The 19,970-nt window shown below is 38.6% G+C and overlaps 1 protein-coding gene across 2 annotated transcripts in view; it reads right to left on the bottom strand.

Annotated features, from left to right (window-relative positions):
• Positions 1–19,970, bottom strand: part of DPYD (dihydropyrimidine dehydrogenase) — a 365,352-nt gene that overhangs the window by 104,816 nt on the left and 240,566 nt on the right. For both annotated transcript variants that reach the window (XR_012588641.1, XM_074597190.1), the window contains exons 15-16: positions 14,919–14,987; positions 12,349–12,432 (exon numbers count right to left, since the gene is read on the bottom strand). Coding sequence is in view for 1 of the 2 variants with exons in the window: in XM_074597190.1 (XP_074453291.1) it covers positions 12,349–12,432; positions 14,919–14,987 (153 nt within the window). In the remaining variant the exon portion in view is untranslated. The remainder of the gene's footprint in view (positions 1–12,348; positions 12,433–14,918; positions 14,988–19,970) is intronic.

The raw sequence follows: 19,970 nt of genomic DNA, 5'->3' as shown, positions 1-19,970 counted from the left end.
TTCACCTCTTTTTCTTCTTTCATATTACTATCGATCTTTTCCACAGCTACCTTTTCTCCCTCCTCCTATGTGAGTTGTCCAACAGTGCCTTCACAAAACTGTTTCTCTCTAAACCTACTCAAAATTTCCACAGTACCTAAGCAGAGAATTGCAGTCCATCACAATAGCAAGAGAGACACCATTTCTGAATCTCGTGGTTAATTTTACTGTCTTCTCACATGCTACAAAGGGGCAGTTTAGGTTGTACATTTGTCCCATTTCAAACTTAATTAAAGCTAACAATTTGTTTAAAGCCTGTCAAATTAAGGGAAGGCTTTCCCAGGATCGAAGATGAATAACTCTCCACTTCTCATCTGGAGTTAAAAATGCTTCCTCATTTCTCAGGAAATTTGACAGCTTTTGGTCAACATCTATTGACCGCAGCTGTCAAAAAGAAAGAAATGAGGCAGTTTAACCTAAGGCAGGAATAACAGTTTTCACAGTTGTATGTGAAGCTATCTATATATATTAGGAAAAAATTCAAAAAATGCCTAAATGACTTCAGAGGCTTTGGGTCAGCCTGCTCAACCCCACAAAAATGTAGCTGCTGGATGAGAGCTTATATCCTTCTGGCTAGAATCTATGATATGATGTGATGTGAAACCAGTGCCACAAAATAAACTTTTAGAGATAACGACAGTATGTGAATTCAGGGCTGTTTTTCACTAAATACTGTACTGCCTTTTGGCCTGAGATCCAAAGTGTACTGAAGGTAGTCTAAGCCTTTTCCATCAGTTTAGCAAAAAAAAATTTACTTCAAAATCTTATTAGACATCTTCAATAAAATGGTACAGGAAAATCCAATTCAGGATAAAAATTCAAAAATGTCCATAAATGGATAATTTCATATTTTGTTCTGGGAGGATCAAAATGCTTCATTCCAGTTTAGGCCTTCAGCTTTTATTAATTAACTTGCACTTTGAAACAAGAGGTTTCAAAATGAAGTAGGGTTTTAGGGGTTTAGTTTGTCGAAGAATTTTTAAAAGATCAGAGATTGATATGGGAAGAATTAAGCAAGGTCCACATAGTTACCATTTAACTACACTACCATAGCAACAATATGTAGTGTGACTATTGCTCACTGGTTTAATTCAAGGATGTAAATTATTTTCTACTCTCTTACACACTCCATAATGTTCCTTTCTTTTAACAAACCTTTTAAAAGTAGTCCACTGGGTAAATTAAGACATTTATGTTATTTCTACATAATAAGTGTTCTCTTTATAATTTGAACAAAACCAGTAATATTTTTAAACTGAAGAGATACCATATGGTTTATACAACTAAGCATGGACTATTAGTGAAAAAACTACATTTTTGCTTACAAAATACTGCAGATTAAGATGAAGAACTATAGCTTGGAAAATTTCCATTAGCTTTTACAGACTACATTCTTTCTTTTTCTTACAGTTTTTCACTTAGGCCAAAACATTACCATTTGAATACCATGTAAAAGACTAGATATATTTTTATTTTAATGTAGTTTTTACTTTTTATATTTATAGGGAGTAATGACCCCCAATTTATAGATGTTTTTGCCAAAGTAAAAATCTAAGCAAGAGCCTGGCAACTTGATTCAACTTTTTTTTTTTTTGCCTGTGAGATATTTTAAGAACTAAAAAACCCCTGCCACCTAGCTCCATTCTTAGATGCTAGGACTTTATTACTTTAAAGTAAAGCTGCAAGCACGGTGTCATGATTTGATCAGCTGCTCTTCAGATCAGTTACTTCAAGTTCCGCTTGGGGGAACCTAATTGAGATTCTCCTTTTTTTCCAGTGATACCAATGTGTCATGGGATAAAGTCGAGTCACTCTGGATTAGGTCCAGACTTTGGTCATGGCTGAGCTGAGAAGTCAAAGCTCTGAGACCCAGGCTATACCGGGAGAGATAACAGCAGGTATTGAGAAATGCCAACAGGAGACTATGACAATACCGTTGTTCCTCCTTCTCACAGTTAGGCTGCTTGGAAAAACTTGGAAAAAAAATATTGTTGCACATTAAAAAATGGAACTTGAAATTTAACAGTGTTTAACCAAATAAACCTTAAAAGACTCATTAAAAGCTTTGGCAGAATCAGAATTTATCAATATATGTCAATTTTAGCAGATCCCCATCTCCTTCTTCTTCCTCATTTGATATAACAATCACTATTTCTCCCTTCTCCAGCTCTGCAATTAGAACCTTTGAAAGATGTTAAAAGCCTAAGACAAATAGCCTTTGATCACTTCTCTCCATTCCAAATGAAAAAATGGGAAAAATAAGCATTGCCTTATTGTAGTACGCTACTGGAGCTGCACAAATGAACGATACTTAACAGTACATTTAAAACAAACAAAAAAACCCCAAAACACCTCCTCCCCCCCGAAAAAAACCCAACCAAACTACCAAACAAACCAAAACCACTCCAAAGCTTTTTACCATATCTCATCTAATAGATGCCAATATTAACATTGGTCAGTATCCAAACTCAAGAATACATTTATCAAAGTGCTGTGTGGGAGATCCACTTTGGATGCCTTATTAGCAGCACGGCACGCCTACACCCCTTCTTTGATAATGTAGCACCTAATGACTGAAAAGATAACGAACATGAAGACAAGGTCAAAAATGAGCTGGAAATTTTTGATTGACCGGTACACAAAACTACAAAACACGGATTTGTGTTGGGAGTTAGAGCAACGATAAGAGGGATGTCGAGATCAAGCACAACTTAGACTTGAAAGGTTTGCGGCTGTCTTTAGTCAGCTTTGCAATTACTCTCTTTTTCAGATCACATAAAAGCTTTTTGTTTTGTCCCCAGCAAGAGAAGAAAAACAATTTAATTTATTTTGAAAACTGAGTCCTCTCTCTAAATAGAAAGTAAAACCATAACATTTTTCTTTATTCCAAATTTGGGGGTTGTTTGTTTGTTTGTTTTAATAATTTAAAATGTTAACCTAAGCAACCAGAAGAAACATCACTGTTAGAAAACTTTCTACTTTTAAAATTAAAGGCTTCTTAAAAAACTGTTATATGATAGGAGAAACTCTATGTTTCACTGACATAGGTCAGTTAAAACTGTCACAATCATTATTTACAGCCATTGATTTTAATGCAACATTAAAGGAGTCAGACACAACCATTATTTTCTTTGGTTTTCGGAATAAAGGTTAATAATAGTTGGCCTGAAAGGGTGAAGCACAGATTGCCAGTTCAAATTAGCAAATCGTTTGTTCCGATACCAACTGGGCCTGAACACTCCAAGTGAAAAATGTGAAACTGCACATTTACATTTTATAAACTTCTTGGAGATACTAACTGGAAAGATTTATTTATCAAATTGGAATATGTAAAGTGTTGACTAATAAAAAATGCCTTTTTACCCCAGACAGAACAAAATATTTTATCTTGGTTGTTTCTAGACAAAATAATGTTTCTCATACCACTGTAAAAAAAGTGGTAGGCAGCATGATTAAACAATATTTCAGCTCTTTAGTTCATGCAGAGGTTACCTGCTAGAAGGCACAGAGGTTTGATTAGGTTTACGTCATACATGAAATATTTTAAAGGGAAGCATAGAACCTGAATATGTGAGTGCTGCAGCTACAAATAGCTTTTTCTTGTGGTCAGGTAGGCAACTTCTCAGTCCTTTCCTATAATAAAGAGGCAGAAAATACCAAATAATTGAGGAAACCATAAACCTTTGAAACCACGAAACTAAGGAATTTAAAACCTATGCTCGGAGAAGGATTTCCTACTCAATTTTAAAATAATCATCATATGGACTTGCATCCACATTTGGTCTACTGTAAAGAGCAAGCCTGCCAGCACACTGGCTAACCTTACTAGGAGGTGAGGCAAGATTAAAAAAGTATGAGTCTAGTCCTGAAAATTCTCATGTAGGCAGTGAAGAGACTAGTTAATTAACTTTATCAAATGGTGGCATAAAACTAAAACCATAGAAAGAAAAAAGCTATTAATGTGCACTGCGTAGTTAACTTTTATTGTGCATCAAGATGCATAATCTTAAAATATTTTATTTCACCTGCATATAGATACTTGTCGCTGATCATTTCCTTTCCGATAAATCCTGTTTACCTTACATCATCGGTATGAACACCTGCAATAGCTTATGCTGTGACCACGTATCCAAAGACAAAGCAGTTCACAGGATATGGACATTTAACCCAAACATTTAGCCATGCAGGCCACAGAAATATGCTTGCCTGAATTTTCTAGATTTCCCTTTTCTGAAAGCTTCTCAGTGCATTAAAATACAACTGCAAGAATAAGTACAAGTTTTAAAAAAAAATAAAATTGTGGTTTTCTTTCTTTCTGGGAAGAACTCGCTGTATACTCCATCATAGTTAGTCTACGGAGGTGTCATTAAAACAGCCCAAATCTTTTTGTTTCCTTTTTAAACAGCGGCAGAGGTCACTGATATTTTGGCCAAACTGACTTTCTTTGTGCCATCTGTCATCCATAATGTGAATTCCATCTGAAATGGTTCCACCATAGTGAGACCAAAAATAACGTTACCCCCGACTTGCTTTCATGTCTTCATGAATTTCAAGGGAACTTTTACATTTTCTAAGAAAATCCATTTTGTAGAGAATGCTTTCCATATATAAATAAAAAGTCACCACACATAAACAGTATTTAAAACCTTATTAACAGCCATACCACGTCATTAAAAACTTTCATCAAGTCGGTAGTGCTGTTAACATTACTGTCGTATTTATAATCCCTTTTTATTTTCCATTTTGTCTTACGAGTAATTCAATTAAAAATCCTTCAAAACAATAACAGTGGATTAAATGTTGTCAAACCGCAATATAAAATTACAGAATAGTGTTCTGATGATGAATTTATTAAACTTTGCATCTTAATTCATTTTTCTCAAGTGTATGAAAAACAGAATTCTTAAGACAAAATACCAATTAACTGTCGTACCTCGTTATTAAGCATTGTCTCCTTTTACATGTTACAAAAAATAGAATACATGGGCACATAAAGGACATACAGAACTAAAGACATGGAAAAAATCCATTTAAATTATGATATTTTATCACACCTGAATCCTGTGAGGGCAACAGAAAAGGAAATGAATCCTCGGGTACTGGAGGAAGGTGAGTGATGTCACCAACTCAGGAGTGACCACATAGTCAGAAAGCTTTTTCTGTTCAGATTTCCAGTGAAAGCGCTCATGAGTCAATTGTTACTTTGAAAGCAACTCAGCAAGTGGTTTACTTTATGAAGAGGATTTTAAAGGATGTGGGAGTGGAAAGAGAAAGGGAAGAGACACATATGAAACCAGGGAAGGTGAAAAAATCATCCAAAGAGGCTAACACAACAAAACTGAACTATCAAAAAGGATGACACGTGGCCACGATCAATGTGGGAGCCAGGGACGTAAGCCCACAAAACACATCTCCTGGCCTGCCAAAAAGTGTGCTTAGATCTACCTTTGCAGAAGTTGGAGGAGTCAATCAGCAGCATCCCTTCTCCCTGCACATCCCACATACCCTCCCAGCAAAACAGTGCAGCACATCTCTGCACATGCAGAGTAACACCATCACCACCTGAACCAAGCAATTCTTGTTTCTGAGGAGTCTGTGCCTTGTGACTGAATGTCTTGCGTCTACCTGAGATTTTCCCTCAGCTGGACTATTAAGGCTTTGTGGCGGGTTGACCCTGGCTGGACACCAGGTGCTCGCCAAAGCTGCTCTATCACTCTCCCTCCTCAATTGGGTCAAGACAGGGAGGGATCATTCAACAACTACCATCATGGGCAAAACAGACTCGACTTGGGGAAAATTAATTTAATTTTTTACCAATCAAATCAGAGGAGGATAATGAGCAGTAAGAACTAAATCTTAAAACACCTTCCCCCCATCTCCCCTTTCTTCCTGGGCTCAACTTCACTCCCAGTTTTCTCTGCCTCCTCTGCCCGAGTGGCACAGGGGGACGGGGAATGGGCGTTCCAGTCAGTTTGTCACATCTTGTTTATGCCACGCTGCCCTCCTCAGGGGGAGGACTCCTCAACACTTCCCCTGCTCCAGCATGTGGTCCCTCTGAAGGGAGACAGTCCTCCATGAACTTCTCCAACATGAGTCCTTCTCAAAGGCTGCTGTTGTTCACGAACTGCTCCAGCATGGGTCCCTTCCATGGGGTGCAGCCCTTCAGGAACAGGCTGCTCCAGTGTAGGTCCCCCATGGGGTCACAAGAAGTCCTGCCAGCAAACCTGCTCCAGCATAGGCTCCTCTCTCCATGGGTCTACTGGTCTTGCCAGAAGCCTGACCCAGCACGGGCTTCCCATGGAGTCACAGCCTCCTCCAGACATCCACCTACTCTGGCGTGGGGTCACCCACAGGCTGCAGGTGGATACCTGCTCCTCTGTTAACCTCCATGGGCTGCAGGGGGACAGCCTACCTTTACCATGATCTTCACCACAGGCTGCAGGGAAATCTCTGCTCTGGCACCTGGAGCACTGCCTCCCCCTCCTTCGTCACTGACCTTCGTGCCTGCAGAGTTGTTTCTATCACATATTCTCCCTCCTCTCTTCTGCAGTTTCAAGCTTTTTGTCCCTTTTTAAATATGTTATCACAAAGGCGCTATCACTGTTGCTAATGGGCTTGGCCTTGGCCAGTGGTGGGTCCGTCTCGGAGCCAGCTGGCATTGGCTCTGCTGGACTTAAGGGAAGCTTCTGGCATCTTCTCACAGAAGCCACTCCTGTAGTCCCCCACTACCAAAACCTTGCCATGCAAACCCAATACAGGTTCCTGTTCATATCCATCAGCTTGGGCAGCAGACAATTTCTCTCCCCTACCCTGCTGCCTAGTTCTATGAAACTTAGAGAAATTCAGTATCTTTGAAACAGTTTAAACTCTGAGAAACATGACTGAAACGGGTCATTTGGTTGAAACGTGCCTCAAAGCAACAGAGGGCACTGACCAACAGAGACAGTGAGATCAGCTAAGACTTACCTTCTTAAGATCCCAGCCAAAATAGATGAAAGTAGCCAATAGAAGAGAACAAGACGACATATAAATCCTGAAACTCCACTGCAAACACCAACAAAAACCTCACTTTGATTATACTGGTTTATACTGGATTTTGGGTGGCAATGTTCCCCCTGCTGCTACAGCACAGTGTCCCACCACCCTGCTGTACTTTGCATTAATTTGTTGCAATAACTGATATAAAAGAGAAGAGAGAGAACTAATACTGCCTTCAGGACTCAATGAATTATACTTAACCAGCATATTATTGTAGGGTGATAGTAGAATGCCACGTGAACACAGATATAATCAAATTCTGTTTGGGGCATCATTTATTTAAAATACTTCAAGCTCCTTGCTGGCAGAGCAACAGCGAATTAGCACGCTATGCTGTGCACTTCAATTAAAAAGCAGCCTCATCTTCCCCATTTCCAAGGTACAGCAGAACAAATTTAATTGTGCCATGCAGCCAGTTCTCATCTCTGCAGAGTAACCAGGGCTTTTGAGGGTTTTTTTTTTTGCTTTTTGTTTTTAACAGATTTGTCTTCTTCTGAATGAGGCAATGTGGGCTTTTATGAAACTTGCCTCCTAATTGCAGGCAATAAACATGAACACAGCCAGCAGCAGAGGCTGGAGCGAGTACGGTTTCAGTAAAATGAAAATAAAGGTAAGAAAAGAACCACAAAGCAAGTTCATTTTACATATGATCTGAACCGTTAAACCACCAGGATCTGATTTCAGTGCTCACGAGAGACACGTACATACCTCCTTCAATATAAACTAAAAAAAAGAAAACAATCCCCCAAACCTATAGCTTAAATGCTGAGATAGGCAAATATTTTTTATATTTTGGAGGTTAGAAGGTATGACTAATTAATGAGAAATATTTATAAGCCAGGATGTTATTAACTTTTAAAGTATTTGCTTATAGCATAAAGAATCTCTGTTCTTGCACTTAGGCTGAGATCTCTAATAGGAGATTTGTGTTTTTTGTAAAAGTACAGAAGCATCCTCTGTGCTTTGGAAATTTAACTGACAACACGCTTTCAACTTGAGACTTCGTTGTCATACTGATCATCTCACCCCAAATGAACAGGTGAGTCCTTGTACTTCCTTTCACCCACTACTCATTTCCTATCCCCGGTACGAACAATGCAGTACCTTTGGATAGGAACGGAGCAGGGTGGATCCGCAGAATCACAGAAATGTTTGTCTGAACGGACTTCTGGAGGGCAGCTAGTCCAAGCTCCAGCTCTGAGTGGGACCAGTGCCAAAACCAGTTGAGGTTGGCCATGGCTTTGTTTGCCTGAGCCCTGAAAACTCCAGAGGGCACACAGCCCAACTAGACAACGTGCTCCTGGACCACAACACCTTCTTGGTGAATTGCTCAACCTGAAACATTCAGCCTGCAATTTGTGGCCGTTGCTCCTTGCTGTATCATCCGACACTACCGAGAATCATCTTTCCCTCTTCATAGCTACTCTTCCAGCATCTTTGTTACTACCTTTCAAGCAGCTGTAGGCTGCTCTTTTCTTCCCTCTGTTGTTTTTCACTCCTCATTAGGCCAAGGAGACTCACTGATAATTTTGAAGACTTTGGGTATCACCCATCCTAGTCGGTCTTATTCTAATGACATTAGGTATATACACATTACATTTCCTAGACCTGGGGCTTCGTCTGACCAACAAAGAATGACACAGAATTTAGCAGGAATGCAAAATAAAACCCAGATTATCCACTCAATTCAACTATTTATTCATTCTTACCAGGACAGCTGGAGAGACTTGTTGACTTTTGGACCAAAACCAAATAGTCAAACACTTAAATTTGTTGATTTCACATCACAGTAATGGTTCTGAATATTTAATGCCACCTTTTAGAAGGGTAAGTTAAAAAAAAATTAAAACATCTTTGCATGGTTTCCAGTGAAGAGACCAAAAGTGCACCACAAATAAAACACCAAGAGTTAGACACTGAAACGTGAGTGCTACCGTCTCAGATGTTTGATTGATTTATTATTTTCATAATTTTATGCTGTAATTACTACAACAATGAACTATAGTGGGAAAGCGATAGTGAAATGTTTTAATAATCTCTTGTTCACTGTGTTGTCTTTATGTTTACTATTAAATGTTTTGTACACTTACAAAGAAAATTCGTGCATTAGTGCTGTTAAACCTAATGATGGAAATTCTATTACGATTTTTAATGATATCCAACTTTTATACAGTTGCAGATGGTTATGAAAGAACACAAACCTTAACTTTATTATCATTAATCAGCATTAGTAAATATAATTGACATTTTATACAGAACCAGCTTTAAGTAACTTATTGGCAGCAATACAGATGCCTCTTAATATTACCCTCTGGCTAGCTATGCTGTTTGGGCGCCAGAGTGTCTGCACTAATGACTTGGAATTAAATCAAATAAAAGTTGAGAACTGTAATTCAGTATAAAACAAACAGCCATGCTTAGTACCAATTCTTTATATATATAATTTGGATATATCTGGATTTTTTTTAATTTACAGAGGGTATAAAACAGTGTAAGTGTTTGAGACTAGATAACAAAATGGGATAGAGAAAAAACAAATCTGATGTTCCCAGGATTCTATACTTACCCTTAGGCACACCATAGGAATCGAAATGAGGAGAAAAAGTAGACAGTGTAATTAACCTTTCCTTTCCCTTTTTTTTTTAAACAACAACAAAAGAAAGGCAGAACATTGTAGACATTATAAATAGTAAAAATACACATACATGTTTTTCTGCCATTATTTTTCATCTCAGCAATTTTTGTAGTTTCCTGAGGATCTAATGTGCTTATGCACAAAAAGGGACCTAATCCTTAAAAAATTTTCCTATGAAGACGTGGATTATGTTATCAAAAAGATTTAAGAAAACCTGCTTCACTGTAAAACCAGGAAAGCTGCTCTGTCTCTCAAAGCCTCATGCCCTAACTTCTAGATATCGAGTGGTGGGTTTTTTCCAGAGCGCATCTGAGCCCTCTCTTCCCCACACCACCTCTGTATGACCTATCTGACTTCAGCTCTGGGGAAAAAAAATAAAATTAGGAGTAGAGCCAAAATACTTCCTTGTCTTATGATGGGGCCTCCAGGGGCCACCACACGTGGAAGCCCCCTGAAGGGCTACTGATAAATCTCATCACACATATCGTTATTTTATCCAGTTTATCCTCAACCTTTGCTTCGATAAACTACATTTAAAGCCACTATAATTTAATTTCATCCAACTCTGAGGAAGAACCTCAGGATCTGGCCCTCTAAAGATGGCTTATTTTATTCTTTTATTTGTCTAAAGTAGAAGATTATTTTCTGAGCTCTCATTTTGGTGAGACAGTTAAGAGAACACAAGAATATATTTAAGCAAGAGTAGTATATATTAAACATTCAAAAGAATATCCATATTGTATGGGGAAGAGAGAAATTTTATTATTATACAAACATATATGTATATATAATGTAATCATCTTCTTGCTTTATGGATGTGATCTCCTCCAAGGAGAGTCACAAATCCACACGATAGCCCTGAGTGCTCAGATTTTGCATTTGGTTCTCTGATTTTACAATAGCTGAAAGATATGTAAAAACTCGTGTAGCCAGACAGCTCCCTACTGACTACACATCTAAGCAACTTCACATGCATATATTATTCCAACCAGTGAAAGCTAGAAATAACACATGCTTAAAAAAAAAAAAAAAAAAAACCCAAAAAAAAAGGCATGCTTGAAAGGAGCCTGTTTCAGCTTCCATATAAAACCTTCAGGGCTCTTCCTGACCAAACCGCTCCCTTCTACAGCGTGCTGCCATCTCAGGTGGGGACAGCCCAAACTACTGAGTTACAGTCTGCGGAGCGAAGGGTGGGAATTACGCCATAACCTTTTAAAAACAGCTATATAGCTCTTTGTATATTCTAGCTCCCCGAATGCAATTTGGGGAAAAAATTACTAGTAACTATTACCATTTTGCTAGCGTGGTCCTGGAGGGTTTTTATAATTCTCTCCCATTTTTTAATCATAACTTTGGTAAATGATCACTGGCCATGAAAAGCACCTAGATTACTTTCATTAAAAATAATAAAGTATAGCATGGAACAGATTGACATCATTTTGCTCACAGAAAATAATAAGATGTCCCGTGCACTGTGCCTGACAGTATTGCTATGATAAAGCAACATCCAAAGTGTGTCCACAGTTGCATTGAAACTATTACAGCTTCTGTTCCTCCCTACTAAAAGTTTTAGAAAGTTAATGATTTAGTTACCCAGCCACACCTCAGTTCTTAAAAGTTTTGTGTTTAACTGAGGAAGTAACGATCAATTAAGATGTCTACTAGCCCTCTACAAAGGGGTCAACTGAATCGTATCTGTCGATTTTAGACCACGTAATCACAACTCCCACTGTGCATCTCCTGTCTCTTCTTTGTCCCCTCTCCCCAAAATGTGCTAAGATGGGAAATCAAACAGGCTTCAGACTTCTGAAACTTTGGTCAAACTCTAGAAAATCTCTCCCGGTAGACTGTGAACCAAGATTTTTCAGAGACCTCCAAGCTCACCACATTCGGGCATGTTTCAGAGCCAAAACAAATTTCAAACCATGCCCAAAACATGTAAAAATATTAAAACTTCACAAGGATATTAGTATGCAAATTGGCTTTTGTGCACGTTAATTTTCTTTTCATGGGCAAAACAATATACATTCGCCTAACTGAAGTCAAGGGATGTATTGATAAACTGCATCAGATTCTACACGGCAGAGACATCAAGCACGGATAGTTCCAACCTAAACTGCATAAACCATCAAATCTATAGGTTACAGAAGACTGACTCTTATAAGAGAAAACATTAACTGTAGGTGGCACTACCAGAATGTATGCCCTATTTCTTGATTCTAAAATGCAGTTAGGATCATACGCTAAGAATTGTGAAATGAAATGTGTATATCCCATGTCCTTCAAAATCATTATTGATATATGCAGTAGTTACAGGGTTGTGATCTAAAAGATATCTACAGGGCACTGAAATGGAAACCAACAAATTCTGTCCAAGCGCTTTTTGGAAATTATTTGTTTTCGTCTTGTTCCTTGTCAAATACAGAATGCATTTTTGTTCTCAGGAAAACTAAGCATTTTGTATATTCTCAGCTTCTGTCTTTTTTTGCTTTCAGCACTAAATATTTAAACGCATTCAACCTAAGAATCTCAAGCCAGTAATCTGCTGCTTGTGTCTTTCCCCCGAGGTGTAACTATCAATGCGGCAGTGCAGGATTGCTGAAGAGACATGAAAGAGATTGTGGTTACCGTCCTACCTGCCCACAGGCCAGGCCCATGCCTCTCTCCCCCATACCATGAGGACACGATAAATTTAACTCCAGCGCATCTGCACCAGCAACCTATGAAACATGCAAAAAGGAAAAAAAATGAAAAATTAACTTCAAGTAACATGCGCTTTCCTGTAGCATTTACTGCTCATGTTAAATAGATTTCTTTAGACATTTGTTTTTATTTTCTTTTAAGAGAGAAAGCTACGGTTATGATAGCCTGAAAAAGAAACGTGTTGATCATTACAGAGAAAAATTCAAAAAACTGATGTGGCTTCCCAAAATTACAAAGGAAATTAAAGTAAAAAATAAAGTAAAAAGAGACAAGCACAATATGGAGTTGGTTCTGGAAAATGTTAAAAAATGAAATGTAATTACAGGGCCTTAGGGCAGCACTGCGAGCGAGGTTTGGTAGTCAGTGTTACACAGGTGCTTCTGTGCTCTGAAGAACTGTGACTCAGTACTAAATTTCTCCTCTCTGCTTTAATGAATTTAGTCTCTAAATTTTCTGCAAGTGCCTGTACTGTGCATTAGCATTTGTCATTAAATATTTTTGTTTCTGAAGTCAAACAAGAGAGTATTAAAAAAGCTCTATACAAACATATTATTCATGCTAATTTCTCTTCAGCACCCTCTATTAGCTACAATTACAAAGGCAGAGGAGCCGAGGTGTACGAGGGCGGCACACAACCACGCTCCTCTTCCTCCCTGCTGAACTGCTCCGGCCTGAGACGAGGATCTCTCCCGTTGCCTTCCACGTGGCTGTAACTAGTATTTTGTTTTGCATTTGCATTTTGTTTTTGCTTATTGAACGGGAGTAACTTCGCCTGCTGTGTGGCCACGGTTCAGCAGCTCCCCAAGCGTGTGAGCAGGGGAGAAGCCATCCATCACTTTCAGGAATGCTCCTCGCCCTGGCCAGCCCGGCCATGCCGCACCGATGCTGGTGCTGTCGACCTCCGTGACAAGCTGACCTTTTCTATGAATAGGTCGTCCTCCTGCCGAGAGGCACCGCGGTACCTTCTGGGGCTTCTGCTCTTTGGAAAGCCACATCTATTACCTTCTAGGTAGAATCCTACGCATGCGATTAAATATCACTGCTCTTCAGTCGTGGATTCCAGAACGCCCCAAAACAAGTGTGCTGCTCCCCACAGAGCGGAGACTAACTATTACTTTGCGGAAGAAAGTTGTATCACATAGGTTATGCGTTATCAAGTGCCTATAAAGAACTTTTTTCTAAAGGGGTAACATAAATACAAACACGGATTGGAAATATCTGTCTTAAAGCTGGACAGCAGAGACACTGGATTAAAATAGAGGAGCAAATGGCACAATAAAGCCATCCATCTTAGTCAGTTTAAAAGTGGTACTGCTCCTGTCAAGCACGGATTCCACAAAAGATTTCATGGTCAATTAGGTAAATACAGGTATAAAATGGACTAGTGTTGAAGATCACCTAGCTAATTACTGATAATATTTAATTTCACTTCCCTAAGTCCCAAAAGTGATTTTTTTTTCCTCATAGGTTTAAAATGCCCAAAGAAAAGAGAGAATTGTCTTCCGACATCACCACAACAGGGCTTAGGACACTGTGAATAAAGAAATAACAATGTCCAAAAATACACGTTCAGCCACATGAAAACACAAATACGAAATATCCACACCCATATCTACACATATATAAAAAAAGATACCAACTTATAAAATATTTAAATCTAAGCTAATGCTAGCAATAATGACAGGCTATTTTTTTTTCTGTGCTTAAATTTGTTAAAACATTCCTTTATTGATCTGAAACTATCCATTTTATTTCCTCTAGATACTTTAGGCAGAAAAGAACAGTTTTATTTAAAAATAACAACTTTGTCTTGCGTTCAGATATAGACAACTTTCTGAATTAAATTATTGCAGTCTTAATCAAGTATTTCTTACACTATTCCCTATGAACAGAGGTACATGTTTTTAAATAGTTTTTTTCCTTCGAATTGAATTGAAATTTCAGGTGCATAGTCTGTTTGCATTTGTGTAAGGTTGGCTTTATATTATAGGAAGCCTGCTGACTGCTATTATACACCCTGGCTTTCTCTGCTATCATTTTTGAAAGTCTGTATTAAAACTAGAATAGCATTAAATGAGCCTTTTATACTTTAAATATTCAAGAGTTTTATATTCAAAATTTCTTCTGGTGCTGTCAAACTAGTGTGCCTGTAGGCAAGGTAAGATCAAGTTAGGCTCTCAAAGGTAGAATTAAATTTTATCAGGGCATCCGTCATAATATACGGTTTGCTTAAAATGCAAATAAAAAGTATATAGATTCAAAGACTAAAGGCTTTCCAGGTACTGCTTAAAAATCCAAGGGACCATTTTTATGGAACAGATTTCCTTTAAATTTACATTTCCATCATTTTAATGAAAACATAGAATAAACAAATTATAATGGGCATGCTTTAAATTCTCATTTTTCACTTTGAATCTATTTCTTTCAAGAAATTCCTTATTGCAGCTCCTGTTTTTAAGGAGAATAAAAAAAAGACGCAGAAACACATTCAGGAAACCATTACCTCAGCCATTTTGGAAAGTTCAGTCCAGTCCTCCCTGTTATAGCTGCACATGACACTGGCAATCAGAATCTGAAAAGAACAGATATGCAGTCATTTTAAGCCACGTCACCAGATTTTGTAATATGGTACTTTACTGTGACTCCAGACATTAACTGCCACAACCCGCCTATGGCAACTACCAGCTGTACATTACTAGCATGCGTAGTGCTAACTATATTCCCGGGGGATGAGAAATAGTATACAAAGTCATCTATTTTATCCCTATTTTTTAAGTCATGAAGGAAAACCAGCAGGCCTAGTCAAGCACATAGAGGACTGGCAATGCAAGAGGACATGTGATAAAGTGAGAACAAAGGCTGTCCTAGACACAGAGCCCACCAGCAAAACTGTCAAACACACTGGTTTCTGAGCTCAGAGAAATGAAGTTGTTTGCTATTTATACAATACCAGAAGTAGTTGGGGCTCTTTAGGGCTAGGTAAGACATAAGCGCAAGAGTTTACAGTCGAATGTGGCAGCGTACGAACACAATACTCCAGCGGACTTCAGGAAGCCAGCACCAAACACCAAAACCAGCACCAAACACCAAGACCAGCCCCCTGGAATCTCACGCTATGCAATTAAGGACAGTGACAGGCAGCCAGGACTGTTTTGTGTCAAGGAAGGAGACTCCGAGGATATGGGGAAAATCTGGTAGTACTGGGAAAGCGGCACAGGGAAATTCCAGCTTTTGTTTTCCCACAAGATACATTTTACTTCCTATATTTGTTGGCTGTGGCCCCAGTTCCCCAAAAGCTGTTTCTGTGTGTTGCCTTTCCTCCTCACTGCACTGAGCACTTTTCAGGTCCAGGTTCTGCCTGTAACTGCTGCTGTCTCCAATACCTTTATTGAGGTTCGAGTTTTTAGGTAAAGTAAGTTCTAACAGGATTCTTCCGGGAAGGCAGCAAGACACACACCCTTCCAGTTGCATCCAGTGCCATTTACTGTTAAATGAATGTTAAAGACTCCTCCAGTCAATGTCCAGTTCAAGTAACAACATTACTTTCTATTTAAGACTAAAACAAAATCACTTGCTCTGGACCCATCAAAGATCATCAGACACTGAAACTCTGAAGTTGATACATTCGCTGTGAGATCAACAGAGAAGTTAGCCCAGAAACTCCTGCACGGAGGACTTCTTAGAAGGATGCATTTTGTAAGAAAAAAGCAACAGAGACCTATATTGCAGCAGCTAAAAGAATCAGCTTAAATCAGAAAAAGAAATCACAGAACTTATGAACACGCTACCATCTGAGTCCGTGTCCAAAGGAAACACCAGGAGAGGAGAACATAAAAACATCTGGCCACACTCTTGTTTATTTGACCCTCTTATGTGAAACGTATGAAAGTTTCACGTGTAAGTTTGATTCACAGGTAGAATGAAAGTTGGCTTTAATTTTTTTTGCTTTCCAGACAAGTTTTACTGTCAGCGTTAATACCTGGGTGAGCTTAATCTGTCACTCCCAGTCAGTATAACACTTCTCTTGAACTTTCCCGTAATGCTGAGGGTTAATGACTCATTCATATAAGGCAAAATACTGAAAAGCACAGTATACAAAAACTGTCCAATAGACATGATTGTTGGAAACTGTAAACTCCTAAATTATCTCCATAAGAAGGATGAGATATTTAGTATCTTTAGAAGGGAGTGAAATATACTTTAAAAATGAAGGCAGCTATGGAGAAAATTAGACACGGTGAGGTTACAATCTATTCATTTAAAAGGACAATACCACTTATCATCATCATCATTATTTCCATTGTTTTGCTCTGATGAATCTCTACCTATCAATCTACCACCCACCTACCTGACCTGCAGACTACCTACCCATCCACCGTTCTGGCTGATGTTTGCAAGACGGGAGTCTTTTGAGAAGGAAAGCATTTGATGAAGTGCCTGCTTTGCCTGCAGGTGCCCATTTGTGTGTACCTCTGCCCTAAATATAAGACCGAGCTTTTCATTAAATGCACACAATCATTACTGGCCACGCTTTCATTCCGCTCTTGACAGAGGAAAAATCTCTCTCTCCTATACCGCACTTTTTTCTATTGTGAAAAACCTTATATAGCTCTATAGGTCAAATGTTTATGAAACAAAATTTGCTCTATGTTCTATTTGAATATTCAAGATAATTTGAGTACTCTGGAAATAAATGTAAATCTTTTTTAAAAGACTCTAATATTTTTAAAAACACAAATTGTCAAAAATCTGTTTAAGAAAGTATATATGAGAAAAATTTAGAGTAAGAAACGAGTTAAAATATGTACTAACTGGAAGTTAGCTAGAAACTATATCTTGTCATATTCACACTTTTTATAAACTAACTAAAGCAAAAAAAAACCCCACCCCAACTCAGACACTGACAACATGATAAGGATGATTGCAATCACAATCCAAAGTATATCGGGAATCTACGCAATTCAGCTTTAAAACAAACCAAATTTTTCAGCAGGGAAAGTTGTAAGACAACAAGGGTGGCTGACTATATTCACAAGTAGCTGAGTTAGGTTATGTCAAGTGTTATTAATGAAATTTGAAAACTCTGCTGGGAGTGTACAAAAGAGGAGGAACAAGATCAGCGATCTTTCAAAGAGCTGTTAATTAAGACAACATGTTTATTTAATATTGATTAGTTTTAGCATTCACATTTGAAATGAAGTACGTACTTTTGACAGAAGCAGTGGTTTACAATAACAAAAATAACTGAAAGCAAAATTTACATTTCTGCCATGACTGTTCACGTGAAAACCATGATCTCAGAAGAAATAATGAAAATTTAAAAATAGTAGGGATTTTATTCTCCTTTTTCCCCCAGTGTTGTCTTATAACTTGAAATTAAACTTAATTCCTAGGTGGAAACAGCGCTCCAGCACTCCATGTTAACAAAACTGTCCTTCCTCAAGTGACTATTCTTCCATAAAATGTTCCTCTGGTCTTTTAATTTGGAATCAGTATCCATGACAAAAATAATAATAATTATTGTATGTGGACATTTAGGGGCACTATCTGCGACGTTTGAGGCTTGAATCTACTCCTAACATCACACATGGGAATTTATAAAGAAAACATAGAATATTATCCGCTATTACCTAGAAAGAGAATAGCAAGAAAGAAGTAAGAATAACAAGTGATAAAAATCAGAGTTTTTATTGGAAAGTAATAAACAGAAATTGTATCACATTTCAGCCTCTCAGCCTGTTCTCACTATTTTCTTTTTTTTTCTTTTTTTTTTTTTTTTTTAATATCTTTGGTGCCTACAATGCCACGTACCACATTACCACCGCTGCAACTTTAATAGCCCCAAACAGTTGGTATCTCATAAAAGCCCAGCACATGGCCCAGCCCAGGAGCATCCCCGGAGAGCACATCCTTCCTCTTGTCTCCTGAAGTTTGCAGCGACAACCTGACGTGAGTTTAATTGCAGTTTTTTGAACCACAAGTGCGAGGCCTCACCACGCTCGCCCGGGTTACAAAAGTAGCCTACTGACAGATCTTACAATAAAGCCGCTGCTAAAGTGCAGTAAGTGGTAAACGAAGGTTGACTGAATTGCAGCTTTGTCATAGCTTGAGTGAGGGCTGCCTGCAAAACCGTGTGTGATTGAAGCACAGTGGGATCCCTGGCCCATTCCTTACTCCAGAGGAGACGCGTAGCTGGCAAATGCTGCTCCCTCTTCATCCAAACTGCTGTTTTGCCTGATGTCGAGAGATCCTGCCTGTTCTGCCCTGCGCCAAGGAGCGCGGCCGCCCTGCAGACACAGCTCCTGCCTCGACCATCACTGCGACAGATGTCACTAGACAAGGTCTTTACACCCCGACATCACACAAGGTGACAATTTCTGCAAATGCCTATAAAGGGACAAACGCACGTTTGTAACATCAGACTGTTTTGTGAACAGGATTTTCTTGATCATTCATTGAAGAAGAAGGTCTACAGTAAAACTTATTTTTTTTGTTGGAGGAAGGGGAGATGGAAAAGGGAGGGTATATAATGTACCATTTAAGACACGATTATAAGATGAATATGCTGTAGCTAAAGCACCTAGTAAAAAGCTACATTTCACACAATTCTGTAACTAATGCATTAGTAGTTGTTCTACTTAAAAGGACACTGACAAGGTACTTCTCATAGTCCTTAAAATATTTTTTCTCCCTGTTTATAATAATCCCCTGGAAGCTTAAACTAGAATCTATTTCCCTTGCGAATGTGGTTTTTTCTCTCCCATTATCTCTACGTGGATGTCTCATGAATGCAATAGCATTAAAAGAAATAAAAAGGATGAGGTTTGCCACTGCGTATGTTTTCAAGTGACCTTTCTTCCCTAATGTTGCAAGACATTGCAAAACAAAAGGAAGGGGGAAAAAAACAACACCTGGGCCTACTTTAGGTCAGACAATCCTGAGAACATCTATTTAAAGCCAGACAGCAGTAAAACTCTAGGTAGACAATTACCATTTGTCCTGTACTGCTCTGCAGGGAATAAGGGAGTTTCAGCACACTCAAAGAGTCTGAAAAAAATCTCAGGGGCCTGGATTTAAATGTGAACACTATCAATTTCTGCAAATTTAAGAAAACATCCCAACAGACACAATGGAATCACAAGCCTCTACCATCATGCCTGTAATAACCATATTTATTTTGGTTATCTAACACAGGCCATAGCCCGTATTTGTTCCTAAACTATTATTTCAGATCTGTGCATAATCTCCCAGCACTTCAGGAAATTCAGCCACCCATGTAATGTCTGCTTTCTCCTCCCGGCCTGTCCCTCCTCATTGCTGCACCAGGCTTGAGGACGGTTCTACACTATGTGTCCCGAGACTCTCCATTTAGACACTGCGGCTGGCCTCAACCTTCACCCTCTTCCGCTTTCTCAAACATTTGCAAAAAAAACCAGGATTTTATTTTTGATGTGCACAATAGAAAGAGACATCATGTTTAAGAGACCGTTCCCCTGAAAGTTGTAAAATCAAGAGGAGCTTTCGAGAAGGCTGAAGGACTGGGTTTTGTAACAGC

This window comes from Larus michahellis, chromosome 8, assembly GCF_964199755.1.
Source record: "Larus michahellis chromosome 8, bLarMic1.1, whole genome shotgun sequence".
Classification (NCBI taxonomy): domain Eukaryota; kingdom Metazoa; phylum Chordata; class Aves; order Charadriiformes; family Laridae; genus Larus; species Larus michahellis.
Note: the sequence above shows the minus strand (reverse complement) of the source record. Positions and strands in the feature narration are given on the sequence as shown.